Source organism: Rhea pennata, chromosome 3 (genome assembly GCF_028389875.1).
Source record: "Rhea pennata isolate bPtePen1 chromosome 3, bPtePen1.pri, whole genome shotgun sequence".
Lineage (NCBI taxonomy): Eukaryota > Metazoa > Chordata > Aves > Rheiformes > Rheidae > Rhea > Rhea pennata.
In genome coordinates this window covers 37,440,029-37,453,835 of record NC_084665.1, presented here as the reverse complement: position 1 = coordinate 37,453,835, position 13,807 = coordinate 37,440,029, and the positions used below count along the sequence as shown (strand labels likewise).

The 13,807-nt window shown below is 38.5% G+C and overlaps 1 protein-coding gene across 5 annotated transcripts in view; it reads left to right on the top strand.

The window, feature by feature from the left end:
• The window catches only part of BIRC6 (baculoviral IAP repeat containing 6), a 192,248-nt gene that overhangs the window by 156,283 nt on the left and 22,158 nt on the right, over window positions 1-13,807 (top strand). For all 5 annotated transcript variants that reach the window (XM_062572049.1, XM_062572052.1, XM_062572053.1 and 2 more), the window contains one exon: window positions 8,789-8,999. In XM_062572049.1, the coding sequence (XP_062428033.1) occupies window positions 8,789-8,999 (211 nt within the window). The remainder of the gene's footprint in view (window positions 1-8,788; window positions 9,000-13,807) is intronic.

Sequence of the window (13,807 nt, the reverse complement as noted above, 5' to 3'; positions counted from 1 at the left end):
TGTCACGTAAGGCGTTGTCTTGTAGGTGTGTTCGTATGTATGGAAGGTTTGCTGTAACGCACAGTAACTGCTCATTCGATAGTAATCTTGGTGTCCTCTGTTGATGGCCTAAATGGAATAGGAGACCTAAGGTTTGGGCTTTTCCCACCTGCTGAAATAATGGTTTAAACAAATGTAATTCTACATTATCTAATTTTGAGTTCCCATGTTTATTTCTGCAGCATGGGTTATAAAGCGGCAGATTTCTATCTTATTTTCAGTTCCCATTTTATTCAGAAATAATAGTGACTGTTTTATGGGCTGGAAGGGATAAAGCTCAGACAGAAGACCTTTCCAAGGTGGCTGCCTGCCCACCCACACCTCTCCCAAAAATTGTGAAATCTCTCCCAGTGCTGAGAGGATGAAAGCAAGATTAACGTCCTTGCTCCAAGAACTTATATCACGATTTTCAATGATAGCGTTCTTTTCAGGATTTGGGGTTGTCCAGCACTTGGGAATTGACCTCAATAATCCTGTTTACCCTCACAATTCAAGGTTTCAAAAGCACATGCATGTGTATTTTGTGTTCTACTAACAAGGTTAGAATAGCCCACTCTCAACTCAAAATGAATTAGACCAAGGAATACATTCACTCTGTAAACTTAGGAATTTAATCATATCAGAATGGAAACACACTTAACATGGGGCGGTAGGCAAGCTTGGAAGTGATTTTTCTTGCAAGGAAGGTTTTGTGCACAAGTATTTAAAGAAATATATGTGACTTTTTATCTACTGAAAACATTTCTTATTTTCTTGGTTAAGTGGATGCCTAATTTGACACTTTTAGCTTACATTTAACATTAAATTTATTTCATTACATCTTCTTCAAGTATTAGTCATTTTTATTTTATTAAATACCGTAGTAAGGAGATGTATTAATGACACTTTTTTTGTCTTCTGATCAGGCAAGAAAGTTTTTCAGATCTTTTTGTCATGCATTCCGTGAATTCTTTTTTTTTAAGTATCATTCTATATTTATTGGATAATACAAGCCTAGCCCATACAGTATCTTACATTTTTCTAAGCTTCCTAGAAGAAGCTTGTACGAATTAGCTGTGTTCAGACAGACCAAAGTTTTTATGGCCGTTACTAACACTAATGTTTTGTGACTAATTTCAGTGTCAGTGGAAAATAGCAGATGCCTGGGGGAATGGGGCAGACAGAGGTGCTGCCCTGGGATGCCTGGTACATAGCCAGAGATGATGTCTCCTCATTTATTAGCCCTTGATGGCATCTTCTTGCATGAATTTACCCAGTTACTTTTGAACCCGTAGCAGTATTTGCCGCCACAGCATTCCGTGGCAAGCGCTTCCGTAGCTCGACGGCGACGTATCGGGTGATATGTTCGTTTCCGACTGGCAGCTGTTCTTCTAAGGATGTGCCTGGTTCTTTTAATGGCAGATATGGTCATCAGTCGTGTTCTAGTCACGTTCTCTTTACCGCTCGTAACGCCACACTTTATCACGCGCTCCGTTAGCCTCTTAGGCTGCAAAGTCTTCGTTTACTTCCTTTTAGGTAGTACAGAAGCCTTTCCGTACGTTCCCGTCCCCTTTCGCTTGTACCTCTTCCAGTTCTGCCTTGTTCCTTGTTCAGGTGCCTTGTTCAAGTTGAAGCTGTACTAATCTCCCAAATGTCACTTCGCTTGTTCACTTTTCTGTCATTTGAGCTGTTTTTTTGGTTTTGGGGGATCTTTTGGGGGTGGGTTTTTTTGACTGCTAATGAGCACAGTGCTTATGTCATCGGAGCAAGATTTTGAGGCTCTGAGTCTGAATAATAACGGTCAACTTGGAGCCTGACGCTGTTCGTGTTCACTTGAGATCCCCACCCTTCTTGCATTGTTTCACTCTGCTCTGACCCAGGATTTGGACTCCTCGGGCTGTATGAGGGTGTCCAAAATGAGGCTTAATCCCTCCTTATCCCACAGACAACAATAATCTTTCCTTTCTTAAGCTTCAGAGGAGGTAGCTCTTCCCTTTCTTACCGTTACCCAGCTATTCGTGGGGACCATCTTTCTCCCCAGGTGACTAGATAAGAGACATTTGTTTCTTCTGTTTTGTCGTTCTTCGTTATGTAAGAGATCTAATCTTTTCTGATGCCTTTTTATTTTGATATTCAAAATTGTACTGTGAAAATGCTCATGTCGTGCCTATAAAGAAAAGTAAGGGAAAAGTCAAGCTCATTATAAGGATTACAACATGACAATACTTAGAAAGCTTTAATTGTATTTTTGCCTTAAGGCTAGTGCTTTCCTAAAGATATCAGATTTTAAAGTATTCTCTAGGCATTTTTTTTATATCAAAAATGTAGCAGAACATAGGGTGTTAATTAGGCCTATTATAAAAGAGGCTTGTCCTGGATTGGTTTGGAAACAGAAAATCAAGAAGCAATAGAGCATGACGTATTTGGAACTGATGCTATAGCCTGCAGCACGGACTGCATTCATAGATCGTATGTTTGGAGAGATGCAGTAAAGAAGAGGCCTCCAGCTTAAAAATATTTAGAAAAAGTAGGAAAAAACTATAGCCCTTTGGGAAACACCCTGTCTAACCCTAATGCTTGGCTGTCTCTGTGGCAGTGAGACTATGTCTGAAGGCTTTAATTAGAAGTACAAAATCAGTTTTTTCTTTGTGTGGCTTTTGGAACAGGCTTTTGGAACTTAGCTACTCTAAGTCTTTAATATGATAACAAGATCCTAAAATATTTGTTAATTTAATTGTGCTTGCAGTTTTAGGCTGGTGAATAACATACTGTAGCATCAAAAATGTAAATTCTCAGTAACTACTAACCACATTCTAGAAATTGTGGCAGAACATAAACATCTATTTTCAAATGATCTGGAAGTAAGATCAATGGCAGGGATGTGTTGGACTGCAGTAATGACCTAAACATCAGACTTTTAGTAAGTGGAAGAGATATAAAAACGTCTTATATTTTTCCTTTAGCATCCTAAATTGATGAGACCAATGTTATGGTTACTACATCAGTTTAAAAAAAAAACACACACAAAAAAACAGCATTGTGTAATACAGAGGGTTGCATTGTTTTCGTTTTGCTTTTTGGCAGGAGGAGGAGGTTTGGATACGCTATAGTAAATTTGGAGCATTTGTGCATGATATGAATGGAACATTTTTACAATGTAGTTGTTCTGCAGAATTGTCAGTACTCTTCTTCCATGTTATTTAAAACAAAGGTAGTGTTGCTGGACAAATGTTTAACTAAATGCAGTCCTTCATCTTTCCAGGGAGATGAAAGGTCTAATGGAAATGGGAATAAGAATAGATTCAAAAACAAAATAAAAGGAGGAGTGGGACTTGAAAGAATGTTTTGGGTTACTGGGGGCTCTACCCTGTGCAAAAAGCCGACCTCTTGGAATGCAAGATGAGAGCATAGGTATAAAATGAGAATTTAACTTCATCTTTGATTGCAGAAGTCAGTTTGTTCGTTTAGGGGTTAGACATTTTTCCCCACCTTTCATCTACTGAACATAAGCCATACTCATTGCTTTTTACAGGAATTTTCAAGTTTTGTTTTCATTTCCTGTTTTTAAGATTGTGCATTCTTTACAGAATGCTTTTTCCTTTATGGATATTTTCCTGTTAATCGTCCGTTTGTGACCATCCCTCTCATGCTTGTAGTGGCAGCTCTGTTTGGGAAAGCAAAGCAAACTGCTATAGTTTAGAGGGGGTTTCCAGTGATGCCTTCTGGTGTTGCTACCATCACACCGTTTTCCCCTCTGGCAAAGGCAGTGTCATATATATTGTTTGGAAATAAAAAGAAATCACACATAGGAGAAAAAAGATTGAATAAGCCATGTTTTTATGAGACTCTGAAATGACTGACATTCAAGAAGAAAAAGGCTTGAAATGATGCAAGTCTAGCACATGAGAAACTATGTACAGGAGACAGATTGAGAACATATAAGTACAGGTTTCTCACAGTACAAAAACAAGGGAGTATGCAATTGGCAATGTAATCTATTTAAAGCTTAAATATGTTTTTCCAAAGTGTCCATTGTGTCTTATTTGGCATGTAGATTGTAAGCTCTTTGAAGGATTGAGGTTGTTTGTAGGAATTCCTATCTTGATGACAGTGTGAGTCACTAAGAATACCTTTACTTTAGATGCAAGTAAAGCAGGACAGAATTTTTCATCATTTTCTTACAAAATATTTTTTTCGATTTCTTTCGTTAATTTTGTGTAAACTATGAAAATTGCGGAAATGATGAATATGCTAAGTTAATAGTTTCCTTTATTTCCAAATAAATGTTCATATTCTTTGTAATATGTTTTAAATATATATATACTTTGCAGTGGTAATAAGTTTTATATTCTTATTCATACCCAGTTAATTTGTCCCAAGGACACTAAATGAACTGCAAAACAAAATCTCACTGCTGTTCAATATTACCTATTAATAGGCCATTAGGACTGGCTATTCTTCATTTGAATATTGTAGAATATTAAAGAAAAAGAATATTAGAGTTAGTTGGGACATTACCTTGTTATATATGCAATTTGAGGTGATATCTTGATTCTGTTAAACTGTTTGCCTTCATATGCTTTTGCATTATATTAAGGTTATAATTGCATGTGGATAATCTTGAGTCTTTTTAAGAAATGGACATATATTGGTAATGAATAAATACATACGTTGAAAGCAATGGAAATATTTTGAAATAGTCCAAGACCCACAGTCGTTGAATGTTAATCAGTTGTCCCCCAGGAATAACTAGTGTGGCTATAAGTTTTCAGAAGTGCAATTTGATGCCTTAATATCTCATGACCTGGGTGTAGGCATTTGTAAAAGACAGCAATTTTCAAAAGATGGAGACTCAGCAGTTCCTGAAAGTCAAGGCTGCTTAAAATAACTTCAGTCAGACTCTTCTTCCCTCCACGCTCCCAAATCAGAACTGCTTATTGCTAGATCTGGGTTTATATATATATATATACATATATACATATATATGTATATATATATGTATATATATGTATATATATGTATGTGTATATATATATATATATATATTTTGGCCTCCCCCCCCAGCCTCAGCCTATTTTTAGCCTTGTGTCTGTTATTTGCAAACACTGCAGCAGGAGGTTAACTGAATGGTACCGATTCCAGCGAAGCCCGACCTTTATTCGAAGAGGGAGGGATAGACCATACCCTACTGAAACATGAATTTGGGTACTCACCTGTCGTACCTGTCTATCTCAGGAAATGGCACTCAACTTGGTGAGATTTCTGTTTTTCATAAATGCAGCCAAATACTTGTAGGTGTACAGAGTTTTCTTGGCGTGAATTCTGAGGCCGCACGCATGCTGCCTATTGTCCAGAAAGGCTGCAGTAAACTTGCTTGTTAAATATCACAGAAGATAAGACATCAGGATGTTTTTGAACATGTCCATTCTTCCTTCTAGACCTGTTCTGATAGCTGCTGCAATTAATTAAACAGCCCTGTAATAAAGATGCCGGTGTAACGATCCTTGCAGTTGGCTGTTTGTCAAAGCACCGTGATTCCAACCTTAAGGACCGCTGCTGCCACGGCCTCGTTGCCCACCACGTGTGGTTGTTGTCCTGCTGCTCTCCTGCCAGCTCCCTGGCGGTCACAAGCCTCTGCAGCCCCGTGCCAGCCTCGAAGGAGAGCCAAGGCGCCGTCTCCTCCTGCAGCCCCACGCGTGGTGCGGCAGGGTTTTACCTGGTGCTCCGTGCACCCCTGCTTGACTGGTTAGCTACTGGTGCAGCGAGAAGATGAGGCCTTACTCTGCATTTCCTGAGTGCAAGTTGAGGAATGCTTAGGAAGCTGGTGTGTAAAGCAGGCTGTAAAAGCCATGGTTTTTACTGTTTTTTGGAGCTTTCTCTGAGGCAACACTGCAGTCACCAGGGTGCCCTGTTCTGCCAGTCCTGTTTAAGGCAGGCACGACAGGAGGATATAACCCGAAAGGGAATAATTACTTTGAGTCTAGTAATAAAATAATTTAATCTCTGCCTTTGCTTTGATGCAAATGGGTGACATTTTGTAGTAATTTGGCCGAGCTCTCGCAGCCGTTCCTCATAGGGCAGGTGCTCCAGCCCTCTGATCATCCTTGTAGCCCTACGCTGGACTCTCTCCAGTAGCTCCATGTCTCTCTTGTAGTGGGGAGCCCAGAACTGGACACAGTACTCGAGATGAGGCCTCTCCAGGGCTGAGTAGAGGGACAGGATCACGTCCCTCAACCTGCTGGCAATACTCTTCCTAATGCACCCCAGGATGCTATTGGCCTTGGCCACAAGGGCACATTGCTGGCTCATGGTCAACTTGTCATCCACCAGCACTCCCAGGTCCTTCTCTGCAGAGCTGCTTTCCTGAATAACTAGAGTAAAAGCCTTGGACAAAAAAAATATAAGGTGCACAATAGTATCAAGGAAGTGAGTTAAAAAGTCAATTGTTTTATTTTAAAAACAGTGACAAAGCATTGAGGTAAAAGAAAGCAGTATTTGTTCCCTAAAAGTAGATTGTTTAAAGTTATGCAAGAGCTTGTATCTCTCCTTCACATCCTGTCTTCATGACAAAAAGCCACCGTTTCCCTTTCCATCTCCCCACCACCACCACTACTCGTTGTTGTTTTGAAGTTCACAGGAGCACAGATACACCAACACTTCATGCCTTATCAGGCCTGTTCTTGTTTCTTTTAAGGCTATTTTACACTGTGTGGGGATTTTTCCCTGGGCAGTCATTGTTCACTGGGGAATAGATGTTAAGCATATGGAATGAATACAAAAATATACTTGAAAACTGTCAGATGAAATGAAATGAACAAAATGACAATATGAGGAAAGGCTGGGAGAGCTGGGACTCTTCAGCCTGGAGAAGAGAAGACTCAGGGGGGTCTTATGCATGTGTATAAATGTCTGAATGGAGGCTGTAAAGAAGATGGGGCCAGACTCTTCTCAGTGGTGCTCAGCAGTAGGATGAGAGGTGCAAACTGAAACACAGGCAGGTCTGTCTGAACAGAAGGAAGAACTTCTTTCCTGTGAGGGTGACAGAGCCCTAGCACAGGTTGCCCAGAGAGGTTGTGGAGTCTCCTTCTCTGGAAATATTCAAAACCCACCTGGACACGATCCTGTGCAAGGTGCTCTGCTTGAGCAGGGGGTTGGACTAGATGGTCTCCAGAGGTCCCTTCCAACCTCAACCATTCTGGGATTCTTAAATGCCAGTATTTTCAATTCAAATTGAGGTATGCTTTAAATGTATAGAATAATTGAACACAAGATATTTTTGGAGCTATGATACCAAATCTCACAGGCTCATGATTAGTTTCAGTTACACTGTCTGTGTTCAACACAGCAAAACTTTTCACAGTTATGAGCTTGTGCCGTTGTAAGTGTTTGAAAATATAAAAGAAGCTGTTGAATAAGGAATTCCTTACAGAGGTAAATCCAGCTTCAAAGGGATAAACTTGCTTGTTGAATTTTGGTTGGGTGCTTATGCTGTCCTATATTTAGAGCCAAAGGACTGGTAATGGGAGATGAAAGTTTGTAATGTGCTTTAGCTTGGAGGGTCAGATGTGCTAAATGAAACATTAAAGTGTTCTTCTATGCTTCATTCTGTCCTAATGCATGTTGTCAGTGTTTTTTTGGTTTTTTTTTTTTTTTTTGATTTGATTTTTTGCTGGAAAAAGCAGAAATTTATCATAAACTCAGTCATTTGTAAATACTTTGAAGTAGAGCAATTTTTTTTTCCTGCAGTTAGGTTAAAAATAGTATGTCCTAGGGATAGAGGAAACAGCTGTGTGAAAGTATCTGTGTATTGCTGCATTTTCAGGGTTTCTGTAATGGCATAAAGTCAGTTGAAATGACATCTATTAGATACTTGACCCAAGCAAGTGGAAGAGAAAAATAAACAGTGTGGTGATAGATTCTCTATTAGAATTGTGTGCAAATTCTTCACACTTATTTACTAGCCTGAGGAAATGGTATCTATGTTTTACCCACAGTTGCTTCTATAGTATGTACACATCACAGCAACACTAAGGAAGTGAGCTTTGACCACCTGGTCTATATTCTTTGCTGTTTTGTGATTCGTGCACATGCAGGTGAAATAGGCGTCTTCAGAGTCTTTGCATGCAGGTTTTCGGTGGTTTTTAACTTGTTATTAAACTTCGCCATGAAAATAGCAAAAGCTAAACTTCTTGGTAGATAGCTACATTTGTTTTATGACCGCAAACATTCCTGCAATAATGTAGGCTGCTTTTTTCCAAAGGAGAGGATAGCAATAAGTAAAGTGGGTGATGTTTATTTAAGTCTTTGTTTATTAATGTTTATGCTATTAGAATCATCAAATGCAACACTGCTGCACCATATGGTTGATGTATCTTTTTTAAGTTAAAGGTTGGCATTTTTCCCTGTAGATATCTGTTTGCGATTTCTGTCAACTTTCAACATTCAGCTTGAACCAGGATTGTGAACTAATATGTAGCATGCTAATCCTACTACATACTTGCTTGCACTTTGTCTTTAATTCTTTTGTGATTTTTTTTTGCTAACTTTTGTTTTACAGGAATCTTATCCCATTTATTCTGGACAAAGAACTCTCATTGTAGTCCACTAAAGCATACATTATAAATTACTAATACAAAATACTACATTTTATAATCAAATACATTTAAAATTTCATTAATTTTTAAAATCAACCTTTTTATTTAAAACATCTGGAACAAGACTGGAAAGGCTTTTAAATTTTAGTAATTTTTGTAAACTTTTTCTCTCTTAGTTCTGGATATGGCCCGACACGTTCCCCTCTATCGAGCCCTGCTAGAATTACTCCGTGCTATTGCATCTTGCACGTCTATGGTACCATTACTGCTTCCTCTGTCTGGAGAAAATAGTGAAGAGGAAGAAGAACAGTTGGAATCACAAGCTTCTGTTGGGACTTTGTTGGCTAAAATGAAGACCTGTGTAGATACCTATACCAACCGATTAAGGTAATGACTTTCATCATCCCTTTTCTTTAAAATGTATTTTATATGTATGCATTATGAATATAGAAGTGAAAGAAGATTCAGATATGTATCTTTATCTGAACTGGTTCTGCAATCCAGAGTGAGATCATGATTGATCTAGGTCTGTTTAGTATGCCTGTATTCTATTGTATTATAATACTTACTGGGAATTTTTTATGACACAGGCTGGTAGATTTGGATATTTTGTCATTTCATCATCAAGTGCCCACTGATCAGAAGAGGAGTGCTTCTCAAAAATCTGGGAAATTAAGTCCTTTTCCTAAATCTCTTTCCCCTTGCAGTGAGATGTTTCTGTTGCTTGCAGGAGTACGCATTTCCTGCTGTCAGTCTGAAGACAGGAGCATTCCTCCGAGGCTGTTAAAGCAATTCTGTAAGGAATGGAATTGGAGAGGGTCAGGCCAAGAAATATCCCCAAGCTATCTTGCTCCTTCATTCACTGAGTAAAGATCTGTTTTCTCAGTGGATCCTCCATAGGTGACTAAGTGTAGAAACCTTTTGGGTTTTGTTAGGAAGAATAAGATCTAGGAGGCAAAAGATTCCGGAGTTTGTTTATGCTGAGAGTCCTAACTGTAAAGAGGCTGTTGAAAATTCTTCACTAGCAGTGTTGATGCTACATATGAAATGCATGTTCTTGCACCTGGTTGGGGGGGAGGGTGGTGTCAGTCAGTTCATCCATTAGGACAAGCTTCAGAGGTGAGCTGGTTCGCTGAGGATGAGCTGAAATTACAAATACTTGCTCTGGAGCCACTGTCACCAGCCTTCAGGGTGTTCCAGCCTCTTCCAAGAGGCTCCACTTGCCATTCTTGCCAAACACTCCTGCCGTCATGCGCTGCGGCCTGCCAACAAATGGGCGAGTAGCCAAATATCCCTTCTGAGCTGTGAAGCCAATCAAGCTGCTGAAGTATTGCAGTACAATACAGTATATAAGCTTGTTCTGCACCACATACAGGCAAATTATGATAGACAATTTCCTGTAGTCACCATTGACCAGTCTCTAGATATCTAAACTCCAATTATAAATGGCTACAAAAGATAGTAATAAGCACAGATTCTCTTCCATAAAAACTGTGAGCTCAGGCTAATTGGCAGCTGTTTTTCTTCCTTCATAATGTTGATAGTCTGTTGTTACAAGACACTTGCTTCATCAAATCTGCTGTTACTGTCCTCTTAACCCCCTTAGCTGGCTGGGCCATAGATCTTGGGCAAAAAATAAAATCTAGACTCATTAAGCAGCAGTACCCATGTTGCTAACGCACAGTTTTCTTCTAAGTGTTCTCCTGTGGGGAAAAAAAAAAAAAAAAAAAAAAAAAAAAAAAAAGGAACTGCATATTCTGGACAAATACAGTTCAGCTTTGTGTTATTTTAACAGCCAAAGCTACTTACTTCTGTCTTTCTGTTGCCTGTTTGCTTATTTTATCGTTTCTGGATGTTCTAAAGGCCAAATCTTCTCAGAGCACTTCGGACTGATTTCCATAGGTGTTACTTTATGGTCGCTTCTATCATCAGTTCTTGCTCTGCAAAACTATGGCTTGTTATCTTCACAAATGCTGCTATCACCAAGGTCTGCGTGTTGAATTCTATGAACTATTATACTTTTCTTTGGCTCGCAGAGCAGGAGACAAGTCTGAAAGACCTGTTTTTAGTCATTTGACTGATTAAGGAGATGCCACATGTGGTTGCTGATTGAAGGGATGCAGTCATCAGGCTCGCACGTGGCGAAGGAAGGAATGAACCCCAGCATATCTCCCAGTGTGTTGTGCCTCTGAGATGTGCTGTAGTTGGTACAGATTTCACAACCTGTTTTCCATCTGTTTCCTGAAGTCTTCAACCATTCTGGCTTTCAGAGATGAGGATTTGAATTTTTTAATGGCTGAATCAACCTTTTGTGCCCTGACTGAAGGGACTTGAGGGAGTTGGAAAGGCAAATGCAAATTTTAATTTCTTTTATTAATTTTTGCCTCCAGCAGTTAATTTATTTCTTGGTTCTGTTTGCATGTTTCTAATTTTAGAGAGAGAGGTGTTGAGAAATAACATCCCTGAAGAAATTATTGCTGTCCCAAAGCCTGTACTGAAACATCATGAAAGAACGTTAGTATAACTTCATGATACATCATGAAAAGAAGGCGTGTATAGCCTGTTCCTCGTCTCACTATAAACTGGGAACATTTACCAACTGACAGATTTTTGTGAGCAGGAATCTGCTGTTACAGAGAACTCTCTCCAGTAGCTGAGGAACCATCCGCAACTTCTTGTAATCTTTTTTTCATTGAGATTTCTAGTCTTGCGTGCAAAGCAGTAGTATACCTATCATTCATAGGGTGTTTTTTTTTTCTGACTTAATAAAAAAGAAACACAATTGGGAAGGACAAATAACAGTTCTTTATGTTGGATGCCCATCCAACTTGACCATCAAAAAATGTTAGCTTGTGCTTTCCTGGCAACATGTTGATCTTAATATATGTAGTTGTCTTAAAATAGGAAATAATTCTGTGTAATCTATTTTCAATATAAATTTATGCATACTATAAAATTATTCACCACAGTTACTATTTTTTACTTTATCTGATTATCTGTTAGATAGCTTTAGATTTAATGGACATGGAAATCATGGAAATTTGCATCTCCTCGCTTTCCCGAGGGAAAGTATAAACATATTCCTTGTGAGAACGGCACATGATAACTACTACTCACACTTAAAAAAAAAAAAAAAAAAAAAAAAGTCGACTAGTTTTTCAGACTCTTGAGATCTAAAAACTGAGAAGAGTTCTAGGCACAATCAGCATTATTTGAACAATTGAAGAATTTAATAAATATTTCACAGATGGTTTAGCTAGATTTAGTATAACTTTCTTGTATTGTTTTGCTATATCAGCACAAAAATCTTGTTTTTCATTGCATAGTGTAAGTGTAATACAGTTTGCCTTTAAAGCAATGTATAGACAAAAATAAACACCAACAGCCTTGAATCATTAGGGTGGAAAGGTTTTTTTAGTTCTCAGCATTTTAGTTGAAGATTTGTCAACAATATAAGCAAGCATTGACATGAATTTCTTAAATGAGACAATCTGCTGTCCCTGTTAAGTCAAATGCCAGGAGAATAACTTAGGGATGGGATCTGCTTTCAAAGACAAAACTTCTATTTGAACAGTTCATTTACATGTATGTCAAATGTCATTTCCATGGTGGAGCAAGACTGTCCACTTGGATCCAGAATTTAAGAGGGAGACCATTTGGTTTTAGATTCTAGTGAGCATTTGATTTCATTTACTTTCAAATCCTACTATATTCTATTGAAAAATCAAGAAACTATTGGATAATGAAGAAGCCATTTAGGTCTGAGATAATCTGTCACTTTTTTTTGATAAACTGCTAAAAATTCAAAAGCTATCACTAATTTTAGTGGACAAGCTTATTGAAAGGTTGCCACGAGGGCTGAGTTTGAGACATTTGGTTGTTGTGACAGCTCTACTCTCTGCTGTAGGGAACTGGCTTTGTATGCTGTGCCACAAAAGAGGCTCATCTGAACTGCTGTCTACTACGTGAACTTCATGTCAAATTGTTAAATTTGACAAACATGTCAAACTGTTTTCTGTACAATCTCAAAATTAGTTTCTTTTCAAAGATAATATAAATTTAGATTCTAAGATAAGCTGATGGCTTATTAATATAATATGGAGTATAGCAAAGGCATGTCTCAATTTCTAGCTAGATTTTCTCGTCACACAGGTAATAACTGCTTCAGGAAGATCTGAATTCTTCACACTTCTGTTGTTTGTCATGCTGCTACTTACAGTTAACCCAGCACAGTTCAAAGGTTGTCTGACTGTTTCAGGCTGTGTGTACAACACTTGTACAATGTGGATGCTTTTCTGTTGTCTGGAGATTTTAGAATACATTCAAGCATGTCTGAGGCATTTTCCCTGCTAAGTATTTTTTGTTGTCATTAGTGTTATTTTGCAGAGCTACTATGTGAAACACTGCGGTCTACAAACAAAAATTTTCTAATGTGGTTCCCAAACTTAAAAAACAAAGCAAAAAAAATTTTATTAATGCACTCTCAATTTCATGTTCGGAACTGATGCTTAGTTGCAGAAGGCAGTCCTGCAGTCTTTGCTGGTCTGGAGTGCTTCAGTTTAGCTTCTTGGGAAGGCGCTGCTCAGAGCTCCAAGGAGGAGTGTCTGGAGCCATCTCGGGGGAGGTTGCTTGCTTTCAGCACTGTTCTGTTTACAAAGGCATGTTCCCTTACTCATTTTCACTGCTTTTCAAGAGGATAGTTTAATAATCTGTGATTTGCTAGAGGGAACGTGCTTCTGTTTGGTATCTGTGGAAGCACACAGAAGGTGGGAGGCCATTAGAGTTGAACGATACCAAGGTTGCAGAACTATGGCAGTTTTATCCCAACAAAATGAACATCGATATAAGACTGTTGTACAGAAGGGTCTGACTGGTTCATTGGCTTTATTTTGTGAATACTTTGATAAATGCATCTTCTGTATCATCAAATTTACCTCTAAAGTACTAGGCATGGGTGAGTAAGTATCAGTATTGGCTTTAAAAATTAAAGTTGCCTTAGGAGGATATCATTCATTATTCATTTAGCACGATGTAAAAAGAAGGCTGTCATCTTCCAAAGCAAGCTAAATTAACAGTTTAAAATATTAGCATGTACTCTGCTGTCTCTTTTAGCAAATATATTAGTGACTGTCATCCCTTTAAATATGAGCTGGCATGATTTTGTCTGCTTTTTCTTCAACAGTTGCAAAACTGTA